This window comes from Alternaria triticimaculans (assembly GCF_023758025.1).
Source record: "Alternaria triticimaculans strain BMP 0046 chromosome Unknown scaffold_1, whole genome shotgun sequence".
Taxonomy (NCBI): Eukaryota; Fungi; Ascomycota; class Dothideomycetes; order Pleosporales; family Pleosporaceae; genus Alternaria; species Alternaria triticimaculans.
Genome location: NW_026055958.1, coordinates 2,138,238 through 2,153,948, shown reverse-complemented (window position 1 = coordinate 2,153,948; position 15,711 = coordinate 2,138,238). Strand labels below are relative to the sequence as shown.

Genomic DNA, 15,711 nt, shown 5'->3' with positions numbered 1-15,711 from the left:
GCCCTGAAAGCGGTCTACGACAGATGGCTTTGATATGGAAAAGTATGAATCTCAGGAACCCGCATCAGCAATCGACGGAACTCCTAGGCCATTTCAGTATGTCTGAGTACACATGAGCTATAGGGATGGATTACAAACTGCCCATCTCACAACTGCACCATACCGAGCAGTCTTCATCAACTCACCGGCGACCTAGTAGCAGCGTCACCTCTACCCCATCGAGGTGGTTACCGCAGGTGAGATTGAAACGATCTAAAGACTTGCTGGGCACTCATGTTCCTCTCTCTGAAAGAGGAGATAGGTCGCACATGGGCAGTATGAAGATCATGCGTCAGCCAACCAGATGTGCGGGGTTTAGGCAACAGCTTCCAGAGTCGGTGTATATGACCGCTGCAACTCCATAAATTGGAGCACCCTATCAATTCACAACTCATTCCTGGATGCGGAGCGACTGAATATGGCACCAAACGAAAATAGCCAGTCGTCCTCATCTTTCTTCAGACTACCTGCTGAGATCCGCGTCTCAATGTACGAGCTTCTGGACTTTCCGCCTGTTGACAATGAACAATGTCGTGGACTGATTTTGTCGTGTCGACAAGCAAAGCGCGAGTGCGAAGGAGTCTCGATCCGTGCGACAAAAAGCTGGTTGCTGGCTTACAAGAAGATTGTCCATCCAAAAAGCGACCTAGGGGTGCGCATCTTGCTACCTGTCGCAACGAGAACGCCTACTGGAATGCATGCTAAGTTCCACACGCTCCGGCATCTGACATTAGTGATTCCTGGACGTTCAATCCATGGCTGCGCTGACCAGCGCCGAGAGTTCTTTGAGAGTTTCCGACCCTTAAACGCCATCTTCAGCTTGTGGCTCGATAGCCTAACGATACAATTCTCGGGACCGGTCGGAAAGAGCAGCGAAGGATACGGGATGTGTGGATCAATTACCGAGTGTTTTAGACGCCTTTTCTTCATTCTGGAGAGCGGCTTGACGTATGCGCATGATCCTGTCGGCCAGAGAGGCAATCTCAAGCTCAACAAGTACCGCTCCCTGGTGAAGTACTGGCAGCCGCAACCAGCCTGGATTAAGAAACTGGTGGTTTCATGGGATCTGACTGAGGAGGGTTTGCGGAGCGAAGATTTGGTGGCGGTCGATGGTCACTGCAGGAAGCGTACAACGGCGGCTTGTCCCGGGTTGCGGAAATACCACGTCGCCAGCGAAGATGGCCTCCTTGGATCGGAGTCAAGGGAATCTTTCTGTCGATTTCGCCCATCGAAGCTGGAAGATCGAATGGCGGGCCCGAGTGTCGAGCACAAAAAGCAATGTCTCAAGTGTGCGTGGCGTGGATGGGACTACCGTCGCTACATCCGGGGCTTGCCGGTCGAGGATGACGAACGCTGGCTTTAGGAGCCATCGCGGAACAACCACGATAACACAGCTGAAGATGTGTGGAAGACCTGGGGTCGTGCTGTTGAAAGTCCGAAGATCCCGCTGGGAGCCGCGCGATCTGGGCGATCCAGGGGCATCCACTAACACCCAAACCAGTAACAAGCGACGCGGGCTTATCAGGCACGATCAACCCTCATTGAACGATCACTGCGACGACTTTCGTGTCTACGTCATGTTTGGAAGTATCGCCGGTCTTCGGATCAAAAGATATGGGGAAGCGCTGCACGCTCTCTCCTGTTGGATCTCTTGGATCGCGCAACCATGTGTGGCATCACTTGTGCGGTCGCATTGCGGGGTCATGGACCGTTAGCGAAGGAACGTGGAGAGTTGAGCAAAACATTGCAAAAGAGTCTGGATACCATCAAGCATCGTGGACCTGATGCAGATGGTCATTGGATCAGCGAAGATTGTCGCGTGGGTACGTCAAGACGTGACTAGGTACGGGTACGAGGAGAACACGTGACTAACATCCTGATCATCTAGCTCTTGGGCACAACAGATTAGCGATCGTCGACTTGAACCCAGAAGGAGAACAGCCATTCCACGATGCAGACAACGACATTCACGCTGTAGTCAACGGCGAGCTGTACGGCTATGAAGAGATTCGAGACCGCCTTAGTGCCGAAGGCTACAAGTTCAAGAGCCAGTCAGACTCTGAGATTGCACTGGCGCTGTACAAGAAGCATGGTCTATCGTTCCTGCCGCACTTGCGCGGAGAGTTCTCATTGTGTCTATATGACTCCAAAGCTCAGGTCTTCATTGCCGCATGCGATCGGTATGCCATCAAGCCCATGTGCTACACAATTTTAGACGGCAAATTGCTGGTATGACCGCTCTTCGCTTTTCCGAGAAACTTTGGACTGACAACCGCTGGGTAGATCGCTTCCGAAATGAAAGCATTCCTTCCCTTTGGATGGAAACCTGAGTGGGACGTGCAAAGCATCAAAGACGTGGGCTGGTTGTGCGATGGGAGAACCATCTTTCAAGGAGTTTCCAAGATACTGCCTGGTCACTACCTCGTCTGCAGATCGTTCAGCACTATCTCGCAAGACAAGTATTGGGATGTCGACTTCAAAGACAAGGTATGTGCTATGGCGTGTGCATCACGAACATCGCTGACAAGCTTAGCGTGAAATCGAAACGAGAAGTGAAGATGAGATGATCCAGGGTGTCCGAAAGCACCTTGTTGATGCTGTGCGAGATCGACTTCGTGCGGATGTACCGATCGGAGTATTCCTGAGCGGCGGCATCGACTCAAGCGCAATAGCAGGCATGGTCAAGCATCTGATGGACACTGAAGGCGCACAGCTTGGCACAGCTCCAGCATCAGAGCGGATCAATTGCTTTAGCGTCAAGTTTATTGGTGAAGAACACGATGAAGAGCCGATCGCACGTCGCACAGCCGAATGGCTAGGAGTCAAGATGCATCACTGCGAGATGACCGAGGAAAACTTCGCCGCCAACATCGAGAACGCAGTCTGGCACAACGAAGCAGCAGTAACTGATCTAGGCACTGTTGGCAAGTTCTTGCTTTCGAAACTTACCAGCGATGAAGGTATCAAGGTCGTCCTCACTGGAGAAGGATCAGATGAACACTTTGCGGGATATCGGGAGCTCCTTACGGATTTCGTTCGCGAACCAGATCTATCAAGACCAAATTCCGGGCTTCCGGAAGAAGAGCGCGTGGCAACATTCAAGAGCTTAGAGGGCTCAGAGACCTCAGGTCCAAAGGAACTTGCGACATCGGCTGCTATTCGTGCCCAAGTAAACAACACTTCTTTCCTTGGTTTTACGCAGACCGCTTCTCTCCGTGACCCGCTCTTTGCGCCTTGGGTTTTCAACGAGTTTGGACAGAGCGACAAACGTCTTACGGCTGTAAATGCTGTCGATGGCCGTACCCGCGAGCTCATGGCCAACAAGTGGCATCCGCTTCACACATCGCTATACATCTGGATAAAGTCATCTCTCGCAAACGGCCTACTTACCGTACTAGGCGACCGCTGCGAGATGGCCCACAGTGTCGAAGGCCGTCAGCCCTTTCTTGATCATCGCTTAACGGAATATGCGATGAAGCTTCCGCCCTCTGTGAAGCTGCACTACGACCCTCAAACTCGTAGTTTCAGCGAGAAATGGATTCTCAAGGAAGCCATGAAACCATTCATCACGCCTGAGCTCTACGCTCGCAAGAAACACCCCTTCTCTGCTCCAGTGAAGTATAAGCCTGATGGTCCTGTTCACCAGTTGTTTCAGAGACTGATCACGAAAGAGAATGTGGAGGCACTTGGATTTCTGGAGTGGGATAGGTGCAAGGATCTGTTGCATGATGCGATTTACGATGGTGATAGGCCAAAATGGAGTCAGATGATTCTGGTGGGTCAGTTTGTGATTCTGAGTAAGAGGTTTGAGGTCAAGAAGGCTGCACCGGAGTTTGATACGCTGGGGGCAAATGGAGCGACGAGATAGTCTTGGGTGTTCCAACACGAAACGCTCTGCACCAATCTATTCTGTTCTGTATTAAATTGTTTGAGTGTGAAGGACAAATTTACTGAACAAAACACTAGAAGAAACTAGAGTCTGACATCTCTTTTAGCTCCTCCTTCTTCGTCCTCCTAGTCATATTTGATACCAGTCCAGCAGACTTGAACGGGTACATAATCCCATTGTTCACGTGCTTTGCGTACATCATCCCAAGCAACTTCCCACAAGGAATCCCACATACCTCCACCAAAACGATGATGGATCTCATCCAAGCGCACCATACCAACCGAGCTACGTCGATTTGTAGCGTAAAACAAGGACGTATCTGCGTAGAATCTCGATGTGCCAGGGCTGAAGAGATTGGTATCCGCGTGGAATGGCGGTATATCGCCCTCGAACTCCATGGTATCGAGTGATCCATCTACCTCTACAGTATAGAAGCGTTTTCCAAGAAGTACCTGGGGGACATTGGAAGCAGGTCTTGGGGTTGTAGGCGCGATGGTTTGCGGATTTCTAGAATCATGCAAGAGAAGAGCGTCGATAACGGCAGGCTTGCGCTCTGGAATCTCTGCCGATGCAACGCCTCGGTTGCGAAGTTCTCGCTTCAGCTGGTAAGTAGGCAAGCTCTCGTATTCGTCCTCTCGGGTACAGTTACGATAATCCCACGAGACAGTGATGGTGCCGGCAAAGAACTCATCTGTGTCTAAACGGCTGGGACTCCTGTCGATTCCGCTTTCTAGACCCATTAGCATGAGCACTGCTGCTTCTGTCATATCTTCTAGATTCTTCACTACCTGCTGACTCGTATAATGGAGGACAATGTTGTTGATCTCAATAGAAAGTAAGTCCTCGACACCAGTGCGAGGATAGCGATCTTTACGAAGGTCGACCAGGTGAACAGGTGCGTTGGTGATCAGCGTCAACTCTGTTAGTCCAGCAAAGTCTTCCATGTTCTTCAGTTGATGCGGTAGTCTCAGCCTATACCCCGTACTCTTGGTGAATCTTCTGCAGATGTCCTGGACATACAGCCACAGATGACGCACGCCCTCCTCTTCAGCTTCTTGTTTTGCCTGCCGACAGGTACCTCTAAAGCCAACCCATTGGGTCGCGTCTTTGTTACGAATTTGACCAAGCGTCATATGATCGTAGATTAGGTTTCGGACGTCGCGATTGAGTAGGCTAAAGAAGTAACTGGTCTCGTTCGGGCCTTCTGCGGGAGGGGCTGCATCTTGTGGAATCATGATGTCAGCGACGCGACGGGAGGTCGGCATGGTGATCGACGATGTGGTTGTGATTGAAGACTGAGCTGTAAGTCGACCCGAGCTTCGAAAGGCTGTGTGTACGGTCGAGCTCCCACGTGTGGTTATGGGTGTTTATGCAGGGGACGATCGAATCGAAATCAGGGCAAGGTCTTGAATGAATATACATTAGAGGGGTACTTGATGGCGTGCTCTAAGAAGCTCGAGCTCGAGCGTCGAGAGTGAAATATTCGTGTAATCAAGGGGCCAATCGCCTATTTCCCTGCCCGGCTGCCCAGTCTTGCTCTGAGTCAATGCTCGATTCGCATATACTTACTCCTCAATGTGGATCACTGAGATGTCAATATTGAGTCCTTGGTGTAAGCATCGTGTGTGACGTAAGCGGGAGTAGGTCAAAGTTGGTATGTGGTATATGTATTCATCGGCTTTCATAACTCGTACAGCTTCGTCTCTACCGGTATCGACTCCAGTATTCCGTAGCTCAATCTCTGTTTCTGCTTGGACTCCACCTCTTGAAGACGAACTCTCGAACTGTGTACTTCTTTAAAATGCTACCAATGTCAAGCTTGAACCCATCCAAGCTCATATAATCCGCATCCCACGGTGCTGGTACTTCAACGTAGACCAGCATCAGTGTCTTCATGACCTGGGTTTGCACTCGGTTCACGCGATGGAACCACCACCAGTCCCTGCGCTCCTTTTCCGCGGCTCTGACTTGGGCTTGACCATCCGTTTGCTCCGTCCAGTATGGGGCTGAGTAGGAAGGAATGATCATGATCGCAAACTCGGCATGTGTGAACGCAGGACCGCGAATGTAGAGCAAGTAGTCGACAGCGAACTTGACACCAGGCCGCACGACCCAGCCCAGGGATCGGAAGTGGTGAAAGACAACGTATTTCATCAGGAAAGGGTTGTCAGGTTCAATAGGCGGAATACACGTCATAGCAGGATCCACTCGAGTAGCGTCATTGCTCATACGGTACGCAGTACGAAGATGCGTCAAAGCTCTTTCGAGATCATCGGATTCGCCAGAACTGGACGCATGGGCGCAGTATACACGCAAGAGGTACCATGCTGGGTAGTGTTGTGCAAGATCCATGGGAGCCTGGGTGTCCACGTTGACGACTTGCAAAGCACCAAGGACGTATGTCAGGAAGAAAGCCTCCTCGGGTGTGAGCTGAAGATGCTCAAGATCCACAATGTCAACCTCTAGATCAGCTTCAGCGTCGGCCGGTGCGGCAGGGCCATCTGTGTTTTCATTGATCGCCGGAGTGGCTGTTGCATCTTCTGGCTTGGTGATGTCCTTGGCGTCGCTACCTACGAGCTTGTTGATGTTGGCGTCGGATACGATCTTGCCTTCTTGCCGTAGCTGTTGCTCAATAGCCTCGCGCTGCGCCTTGGCTCTCTCTAACTTGAATTGTCTGCGCTCTTCCCGCCTTGATTGTGTAACCTCGGTGCTTGTCTTGGACGCCTGGGCACCTCGCCTTCGCTTTTCAGCGACTAACCATTGTGGTTCACTTCGGCTGAGGGACCCTTTGCCCCAGAAGCCTTGTTCCCAAAGAGCTCGGATGGAGGCCGGATCGGTGACGTGGATTGACTGGGTCTCTGCAGAGTAGTATGCTTTGTGGATGACGATGTGTGACTTGGGCGACCACAGCGACTGCGAAATTAGGCTGATGAATAGTCGCACGATGGAAATGGGGTTGTGCGGGATGAAGGCAGGCAGCGCATATACGTCTAGTGGCAGAGGCTTCGCATGTATTTCGTTGTAGTTGGGTCGTTTTGGGCGAGGTTTCCTCGAAACACCGTTGGCTGGTTCTTGGTTCGGCTGAGGTAGACCCTCTGGGCGCTCCTCGCTTGCAGCAACAGCATGCTCAAGCTGCTGAGTCGAAGACATGCCTCAGTCCAGCTCGATGTTCGACGAAACTGTACTCGCGTTAGTCCTGCGCGGGTTTTGAGGCAATGTGAAGTGTAGCAAGTAATGTCGATCAGATACCGTTGTAGTCTATTGTAACGGAAACAGCATCGAGAGCCAAACGCAGTCAAGTGAATGCATGCGCCGGCAATCGTATAAGTGAAAAGTTGTCATCATAAGACAGTGAAACATGTGAATGGGAATGAATGGTACTTACCCGGCCTTTGCGACTTCAGGTAATGGCGTCGTCGACGAGCGTTGCGAGCTTCATGGTGGAGGTGGTGCTGAAGGTGAGAGGAGAGCACAAAAAGTTTGGAGATGACTGTTTGCCAAGGCCGGATTTGATTGGCCGTCTTGGCCGACCGCGCAGCAGTCCAGTTCCGAACACACGACAGCCACCGGACCACTGGCTTCTGAATGCGCATAGCGGTCATTGACAGTCGCACACAGTATATGCTTCACGATACCCGCAGACTGCGGTTGGGGCTTGTGCGTGCCTTAGGAACGCCTGCTGTGACGTAATAAGAGCAGCTACCTCCGAGAAAGTAAAGAACGTCTTCGTGACGCCACGCAAAAGCGATTAGGCATCTGCACCTCTTACACGAATGCTACCTGCCTGATCAGAGACTTACTCCAAACATACCGCAGCTCTAGATATATACCGAACAGCTTTCAAGATGCTGCCAGCGGCAAGATGGTCTTTACGACTGCCACGCCAGAGCGCTCGATCAATCACCACGAAAAGCATACCACGGCTAGCCCTTCGCAGTCGCCTACCGCGCAACACGACGCCGCCAACGACCTCAGCATATTCTTCGAGACCACCTAGCAACGATTCCTCATCAAACACACATGATGGGGCCCCCAAAGAGACATCGAAAGTGGACGCCGTGTCCAACGCCCTCTCGACTACGCCCGACTCCGAGAACAACCTCGTAACGCCCGTATACATGCCCGAAGACCCAAACGCCGTCCTAAAGCAGACACACCCCGCCATGCGTCTTCTAGACAACTCGTCTCTTATAGTACAACGGCAGCTGGAAATGATGAACGTGCTCATGGGCTTCGAGCAAGCGAACCGCTACGTTATCATGGACCCGCACGGTAATCATATTGGATATCTCGCCGAGCAAGACCATGGCATAGGGAACGCCATGGCGAGACAGATGTTCAAGACGCACCGCAGCTTCACGACTCACGTCTTTGACCGGGACGAAAAGGAAATACTAAGGTTTCATAGACCTTTCAGCTGGATCAACTCGAGAATACGCGTGTATGATGCGGTAGGGCCCGATGAGAGCACCTATACCAGCTCGGCAAGTCTGCAAGGCACGAGTGTCAAAAGCATAGCCAACCAAACGAGCGCAAATGTCTCAACTTTGGCACTCCAAGACATGAGGATTATCGGAGCTTCGGAACAGGAGTGGGCACCATTACGAAGGAAGTACAACCTGTATCTCGCAAGGAATCTCGAGGACGCCGCCGCAGGACCAGACGCGCCCCAACTGTCCTCTGGTGACCTGCCAATCTCAGACTCTAAAGCCGTGGCAGTAGCAGAAGGCGATACCCGAGAAGTGGGCATGCTCCAGTTTGCCAGGGTTGACGAACCCTTTTTGTCCTGGGACTTCAGCTTGATGTCTGAAGACGGGCGGCTAGCGGGTTCTGTTAACCGCAACTTCGGAGGCTTCGCGCGCGAAATATTCACTGATACGGGTGTTTATGCGTTGAGAATGGACGCTGCCGGGCTGGCAAGTGAGCCGTCAGGCATGGTTTCCAAAACTGGTGAGCAGAGCCGACCATCACTAGAAGACTACCCTGGCATGACCCTTGATCAACGCGCCGTAATGCTTGCTACGGCTGTTAGCATCGACTTTGACTATTTCAGTCGACATAGTGGTTCTGGTGGCATGTGGCCAATGTGGATGCCATGGGTAGGTGGCAGTGGTGAAGCCGCGGGAGGTGCTGCAGCTGGTGAAGCGGGTGCTGCCGGTGCTGGGGCCGTAGGTGCTGCTGGCGAAAGCGGTATTGCAGGTGAGGTGGGCACTGCAGCGCGCGGACTGGGAGCTGGAGAGGGTGCTGCGACAGGTGCAGCTACAATGGCGGGCTACGAAGCTATGCAAAGAGGGCGAGAAGCCAGGCAACAAGAAGACGATGCTTCCCCACAAGCGACCGATCCGTATCAGCCCAACCCCGATCAACAGCCAGGCACAGGCCAAGTCGGTGAAGATGTCTGGTGCGAAGATCCTGGCGTCGGATCTCGGGGTCAAGATCAGGACTTCTGGGGTGGACAGGGTGGACAGGGTGGTGGCGATGCTGGAGACGGTGGTGATGGTGGTGGGTTTAGCTGGGGTGACTTTTTCGAAGAGTAAGGCTGTGCCGCTTCTTTTGTACCATCATTGTATCTTGTAGCATTGATACCATTTTAGATAACAAGCTCTATTGCTAAGGCAATCGTTGGGCAATGCGCTCATATACGTTTCTCCCGTAAGTCGGTTGAGTAGAGAAAAGAGCCCTAGAAACTAGTCTGCGGCTGAGGTGGGGCTGTGCTAAACGGCTCAGTCCTTCCTTCGTTCGCTTTTGCCTTCATACACGACTTCACTCAATCGCTTTGCGCTTCGTTACCTTATTTTCTACGAGGCGCTAGATCCAATTTGAGCTCAACTCTAGGCTTATCTTGGTACCGGAGCATACCATTCAGTCTTTGATTGATGAGGTGGACAAGCCCGACAACTCAGTCGGCAACGCAGCGAGAATGCCGCGGACATCGGACTTCTACAGGTATAGAGAACTGGACGGATCAAAGCAGCAGATCCGTCTCGCAAGATTGTTGCGATCTCAACCTGTGGCCGATACGCTATACAAACGCGACTTCATTTACTGCGAACTTGAGATATTCGACATCAACACTGCACCCGAGTTCATCGCTCTGTCATACACTTGGGGTGGACCATCAGATAATAGGTATATCGTTATCGATAACAAGCTGCTCGCTGTTAGAATAAACTTGTTCGATTTCCTTTCCGCCTTTCGCTCAGACGAAGCCAATACCCAGTACCTCTGGATCGATCAGGTAGGTCCTACATCTACTTGGCTATGCATGCATGGACTAATCTCATCACTCAGATATGTATCAACCAACAGGACACGGCAGAACGCAATCATCAAGTTCGCCTAATGGCTCGGATTTACTCCGAATGCATCTATGTCATCGTTTGGTTAGACCTGTCTTCGTTAAGAGCAGCGCGGAGGTATTCCAAAAACAGGAATGCCGAGAACACTGAGGCTATCTTGAGAAACCGTTACTTCACGCGTCTATGGATCGTGCAGGAAGTAATGTTACCCAAAAAGGCACATATCATGTGCGGTCACGTCTGGATCGACTGGGATGTCCTCTTCAAGGCCGCATTGTTTGCTGGATTTCTGAAACATCCAACTCTGTCGCCAATGACGTATTTACTTTCTAATCGTTATGCACACGCGGAGCCTGTTCGACCTGGGTATTCGCATCTACTGTGCAATCTACTACGTCAATTTTCTAGCATGGGCTGCGAAGACCCTCGAGACAAGCTATACGGTATGCTCGGCCTCATCTCTGAAACGCTACGGCCTATCGTGGATTATTCGAACACCAAGGAAGACGTCTACCTTGATGCCATCAGAATCCTTGGTCCATTTTTCTGCATGGACGCCTCGAATTGGTGGTGGCAGGACTTACCGTTGAGAATGGGTGTCCCGTTGGCTCATGTTGTATCGTTGCAGCCTTTCGTCACTGGTCTACTTGCTTGTGGACAAAAAGAAAACAAAGTTGACCCAATATGGACTTTGCAAGATATGGGCTTTGTAAAAGCAGATCCAACGCGTCATTATCCGGGTCGATGGTGGTACGAGTACAAAGGCGTACGACATTACCACGACTGTATTTCCTCCAAGGACGAGCCTGCAAACTCGGAAGCTGCTTTGTGGTCCTTACTCGATGCTACGCCTGAACGAGGCTCGGGGTAACTGGGATACCCCGCATCATCGTCCATCTACCCCGGAAAAGTCCAGCTCCAGATTTCCCGCAGCGCCACCAGTCGGGGGTAATTGTTCCGTTAAACCCACGCTGCCGAAGATCCATCTATACCGACTACACCGATATAAATAGTAGCCAAGCTTGTTAGAGATCATTATGAGGATCATCAAGCCTTCGAAAACGATTTCCGCTTTGCCGATATGAAGCTCACCGCAAGTTCAAGCGTCTTCCTGACACTCTTTGTGCATGCAATTGCTGCCCCCGCGCATTCGAAGCAGAAACAAAGTTCCTTTAAATGGCATTCCACAGAATCTCTGATAGCCTTTGGGGATAGCTACACGTACGTGCAGGGTACTCTCGGCCACCAAAACTACACCTCCATTGGCGATGAATTCAACTTCTCTTTTACGCCCGCACAGCTCTTTTCGAATCGCATCGTGCAGAACCTTACGGGAACGGCAGAAGGTGGCCCTAATTGGGTGGAGCTTTTGACTGGGTGTGGTGTCGAGGATGGTTTGCACAATCCAAGAGAGTGCAATATGCAGCTCTGGGACTTTGCATACGCAGGCGCGAACACTATCGAGGAAGCTGGATTCACACCCCTTCATCACAACCATACTGTCTCACTCGAGCGTCAGATCGAACAGTTTGCCTCCTACGGCAATCCAGCCCTCGAATCAATTCATCTCAACAAGGAAAAAGCCCTCGTAGCGATATGGATCGGCATCAACGACATCAATGACCTTGTCTCAACCCAAGGCAAAAACGCTTCTTTTGCACCACTCTACGAGAAGATTCAGGACCGAGTCTTTGAGAATGTAAAGAAGATCTATGAACTTGGCTACAAGAACTTCCTCTTCATGAATCTACCGCCTCTGGATCGTGGGCCAGGCACGCCCAATGTCAACGCGTCGCTCGTTGCTTCTTTCAACAAGATTCACGCTGCACATGCCAACGACTTTCAGTCCGATCATAAGGACGTGAAGGTGCTTCAGTTCGACGTGAACAGTGTTTTGAACTACGTTTTGGATCATTACCAAGACTACGGGTTCAAAAACGTCACCGACTACTGCCCTGGATATAATCAGCCAGATATCCTGACAAATCCAAGCCAATATGGATGCACGGACTTGGATACGTACTTTTGGTACAATTCAGGGCACCTGACGAGCCGAACGCATAAAGTCATGACAAAAGCCTTGAAACGATGGTTGGTAAAACAGTAATAGGGACATAGACGGTCAATTGTTGTTAATATCATAGTGCGACATTTGCATTAGGGGTTATACTACCCAATTAATATCGCTACAATGCCCAAACCCTCTGATCGCCCCTACTGTCTGACCTCTCAAGCTTGTTCATCCTCCCATACCACAGCCTGAGTGTCGTAGCGATTGCCGCCACCAGGAAACTACATGCAGCACACACGAAGTTGCCTGTCGGGAAGCCTTGACTTCGCTCGTCGTTCATCCAAATCCATTGCGCAATGATCTGACCAATACCTGCGCAGCTGTTGTGCAGCGCGATTGCGAGTGGCAAGGTGAGGAAGCTCGGCGAGTTGCAAGTTACCCAATTCGTCATGGAAGGTGCTGCAGGGAAGGCACCTGCAGCGGCCATACATAGGCAGCCGTAGCGCTGAACATAGGCGTCGGCGGGAAGAAGGCCAGCGGTCAGCCAGCCAGTACCTCCTATGAGTGATGTGATGGTGATGTGCCACCCACGAGCGTTGAAGTGGTCCGCAGAGTAAGAGATTGTGATGGCTACGAAGAAGCCCACGACCCATGGTGGGACAGTCAAAAGTTGTGCATGAATGGACTCGTAGCCTAGTCCGGTAACGATAGTGGGCGTAAAGAACGTGAATGACCCCTGAGGAACGACGTCGGCTACATACGCAATGTAGTGTAGCAGCATGCGTGGACTGAAGCAGGTGTCCAAAGTCTCTCTCTTGCTAGCATGTTCCTGATTATATCCACCGCCTCGGTCAGCCAGACGATCAATAGCGAATTTCTTTTCGGCGTTGCTAAGCCACTTCGCTCTAGCTGGGTAGTCGGGCAGGAAGAACCACAGAAGGAACGCCGATAGTAGGGTGATAATTCCTTCGATGATGAAGAGCCAGCGGAATCCTTCAAGACCTGCCGCTCCGTTGATGTGGCCGACTCCAAATGCGATGGCGCCTCCGAAGGCACCAGCAAGGTTGCAGAACGCGATGACGAGAGCGATGCGAACAGCCCGCTCGTTATAGCGGTACCAGATTGTGATGAAGTAGACAATTCCTACAATACGTAATCAGCGCAAGTTCATCAACCTCCATGTCTCATTGTAACACACCAGGAAAGAAACCGGCTTCGAAGACTCCGATCAAGAACCTCAAAGCGATGATCGTAGCACTGTTCTGTACACCCGCAAACCCAATCGTTAAGGCCCCCCAAGCGAAAAGAAGAATGCCGAGCCATCTAGAAGGTCGGATGTAGTGCTTCATGACGAAATTGCTTGGTACTTCGAACACGGCATACGCGACGGAGAAGAGAGTGACGGTCAGAGCGTAGCCGTGAGGCGTCAGGCCCGTATTACTGAGCATGTCGTCTCCTGTCTCTGTGTTGAGCACGCGAGCATTTCCAATGTTTCCTGTCATCAATTTTAGCGATTGACTCGGATGCTGAGACGGTACGAGATGATGAAGACCATACCCCTATCAAGAAAATTCAAGAGATATACCCAGCAACATAGAGGTAGAACGCGTAGGTCTAGTTGCCGGTTGAGTTTCTTATTGTACTTTTCGTCATAGATGTCTATCTCCCCATGCTCTTGTAGCGTCTCATCATGTTTTTTGACCGTGTCGATGTCGACATCTTCGAGCTGTTCCTGCTTCTCGGGTTCTATAGGCTTGTCCATGGTGATATTCTCGTATACGATAGCGGAGCAACTCTAGGTAGTCTATTGTGAGCAAAGGTTCTTGCACCTTCCGTATAGCTTTGGTCAATGGTTATATAGTTCAGAATATCCATCTTACTTCGTTATCCCATAGCGGAACAACGCATCCGGATATACCAGTTGCGGCTTTACCCCAGATGTGCGGGGTAGAAGCCCACATCTTCGCGCTGCATATTCCCTACCACGGAGATGATCCGCGATCCATCCGCTGTGGGACGAGAATGTCGGTGTTGTCGCCGATGGTATTGTTTGTTGGGGTGGGGAACCAGTTTGGCCACCGAGAAGCCCAGGAAGCTACCCATGTACGTCATCGAAATGATCCACGTGCATCTCAGAGCTTCTTAAGGTCATCTCCGCATGCGTTCGTTGCTAGTATTAACGTATCCTGATTCCCGGTGAAGATACGACAATGTGGGTGCATCCAGTCAAGATGAGGCCTCGAAATACCTAGGTAGCCTCAGAGAGCGCGCACTGAGCACGGGCCTGCTTCCAATTGGATCTATTTCCCCCATACGTCATCTCGCTTCACATGAATCTGAGGAGGCCCGTGGTCATCTACCGTGAACTCTCGTCACCATTACTCCTGTTCTCCTACGTTCCTGGCGCGCAACGTTAATCCGAATCGTTATCGGTCAATCTATCTAATATGACAATGGAAAGAACCATAACGAGTAGACCTATAGCGACAGTAATCTGTAACGTAAAGGCAACCCAGACCATAGTGATTGCGCTGACTCCGATATCCGTTCGGATATTCCCGTAGTTGGCTGACTCTGCCATTGCAGCTGCACCGACAGATCCCACATGCTGCCACAAACTCGCGATAAGTAGCTGCGCTGCAGCAACAAAACTCGCTGCGAGCGCAACTTGTGAGACGGGACGCGACGGAAAGGGTCTTACATCTACGTCAGACCCAGTTCTTTCATCTCGCTCTTCGTGCCACCCCGGAAATGTTGCGAGAAGCAATATAGTAACAAATGCGAGGACTACAGCAATGAATAGAAGACCAGAGAAGAGAACTTCGTTCTTGAACTTTGCAGCAGCTCCTATCAAGTTCAGCGGGTCATTTTCGTACCCAATTTGCTGCGCCAGACCATCATGGTCGGAGCTACAAAGCCAGACGATACCACGTTGGCGCACGCACATCCCAAAGTAGCCCGCTCGGACTTCAAGCTCGGCGGATCCTTTCAGACCATTCAATGTGTCAAGCAACACATCATGACCTTCAGTAGTGCGTTTCGAAGTCGAGTTCGTATACGATAAACCGAGGACGTAGATGTTTGTCATGGTCGAATAGCTTGCGCACCCAGCCAGAGATATTGCTATGGATACAGTAAGTATGATACTAATCCACGAACTTCAGATCAGTAGCTTACAATTCAGTATAATCACGACAGTCAGCAGAATCATCAACATATGATGATAGCCGAAGAACGGAATTAGTCCTGTTGACAGGGTCAGTTTAGACATAGAACTATATTTTGAATTGACTGACTTTGAAAAGACACTGCGAAGCGTAGGTTCGCCATCGCTACCTCGGTATTCAAGAATCACGCGCTTAGAGCTGATTCACAACACGCATCTGGAGTACGGAATATCTGGCTTTCAAGCTGATATTACTTCTTTCATACAGTATATGCGGATGTGCAGGTTCCAATTGATGTGGTGTAAA

The 15,711-nt window shown here is 51.0% G+C and overlaps 6 protein-coding genes across 6 annotated transcripts; 3 read left to right on the top strand and 3 right to left on the bottom strand.

Moving 5' to 3' along the window:
• Positions 1-1,705: 1,705 nt before the first annotated feature.
• J4E78_000698 (uncharacterized protein) lies at positions 1,706-3,907 on the top strand (the record flags this gene model as incomplete). Its single annotated transcript, XM_049361360.1, has 4 exons — positions 1,706-1,862; positions 1,928-2,268; positions 2,323-2,526; positions 2,573-3,907. The coding sequence occupies 4 exons, from the start codon at positions 1,706-1,708 to the stop codon at positions 3,905-3,907; spliced, it is 2,037 nt and encodes a 678-aa protein (XP_049226643.1).
• A 146-nt stretch (positions 3,908-4,053) lies between these two features.
• Positions 4,054-5,193, bottom strand: J4E78_000697 (uncharacterized protein; the record flags this gene model as incomplete). The annotated part of the gene is made up of 1 exon (XM_049361359.1): positions 4,054-5,193. One exon carries the CDS (start codon positions 5,191-5,193, stop codon positions 4,054-4,056), a length of 1,140 nt encoding a protein of 379 aa, XP_049226642.1.
• Positions 5,194-5,662: 469 nt separating this feature from the next.
• Positions 5,663-7,078, bottom strand: J4E78_000696 (uncharacterized protein; the record flags this gene model as incomplete). The annotated part of the gene is made up of 1 exon (XM_049361358.1): positions 5,663-7,078. One exon carries the CDS (start codon positions 7,076-7,078, stop codon positions 5,663-5,665), a length of 1,416 nt encoding a protein of 471 aa, XP_049226641.1.
• Positions 7,079-7,773: 695 nt separating this feature from the next.
• On the top strand, positions 7,774-9,465 carry J4E78_000695 (uncharacterized protein; the record flags this gene model as incomplete). Its single annotated transcript, XM_049361357.1, has 1 exon — positions 7,774-9,465. One exon carries the CDS (start codon positions 7,774-7,776, stop codon positions 9,463-9,465), a length of 1,692 nt encoding a protein of 563 aa, XP_049226640.1.
• A 383-nt stretch (positions 9,466-9,848) lies between these two features.
• J4E78_000694 (uncharacterized protein) lies at positions 9,849-12,334 on the top strand (the record flags this gene model as incomplete). The annotated part of the gene is made up of 5 exons (XM_049361356.1): positions 9,849-10,166; positions 10,220-10,503; positions 10,636-11,094; positions 11,150-11,175; positions 11,241-12,334. 5 exons carry the CDS (start codon positions 9,849-9,851, stop codon positions 12,332-12,334), a joined length of 2,181 nt encoding a protein of 726 aa, XP_049226639.1.
• A 79-nt stretch (positions 12,335-12,413) lies between these two features.
• On the bottom strand, positions 12,414-14,000 carry J4E78_000693 (uncharacterized protein; the record flags this gene model as incomplete). Its single annotated transcript, XM_049361355.1, has 3 exons — positions 12,414-13,381; positions 13,437-13,733; positions 13,796-14,000. 3 exons carry the CDS (start codon positions 13,998-14,000, stop codon positions 12,414-12,416), a joined length of 1,470 nt encoding a protein of 489 aa, XP_049226638.1.
• Positions 14,001-15,711: the final 1,711 nt, after the last annotated feature.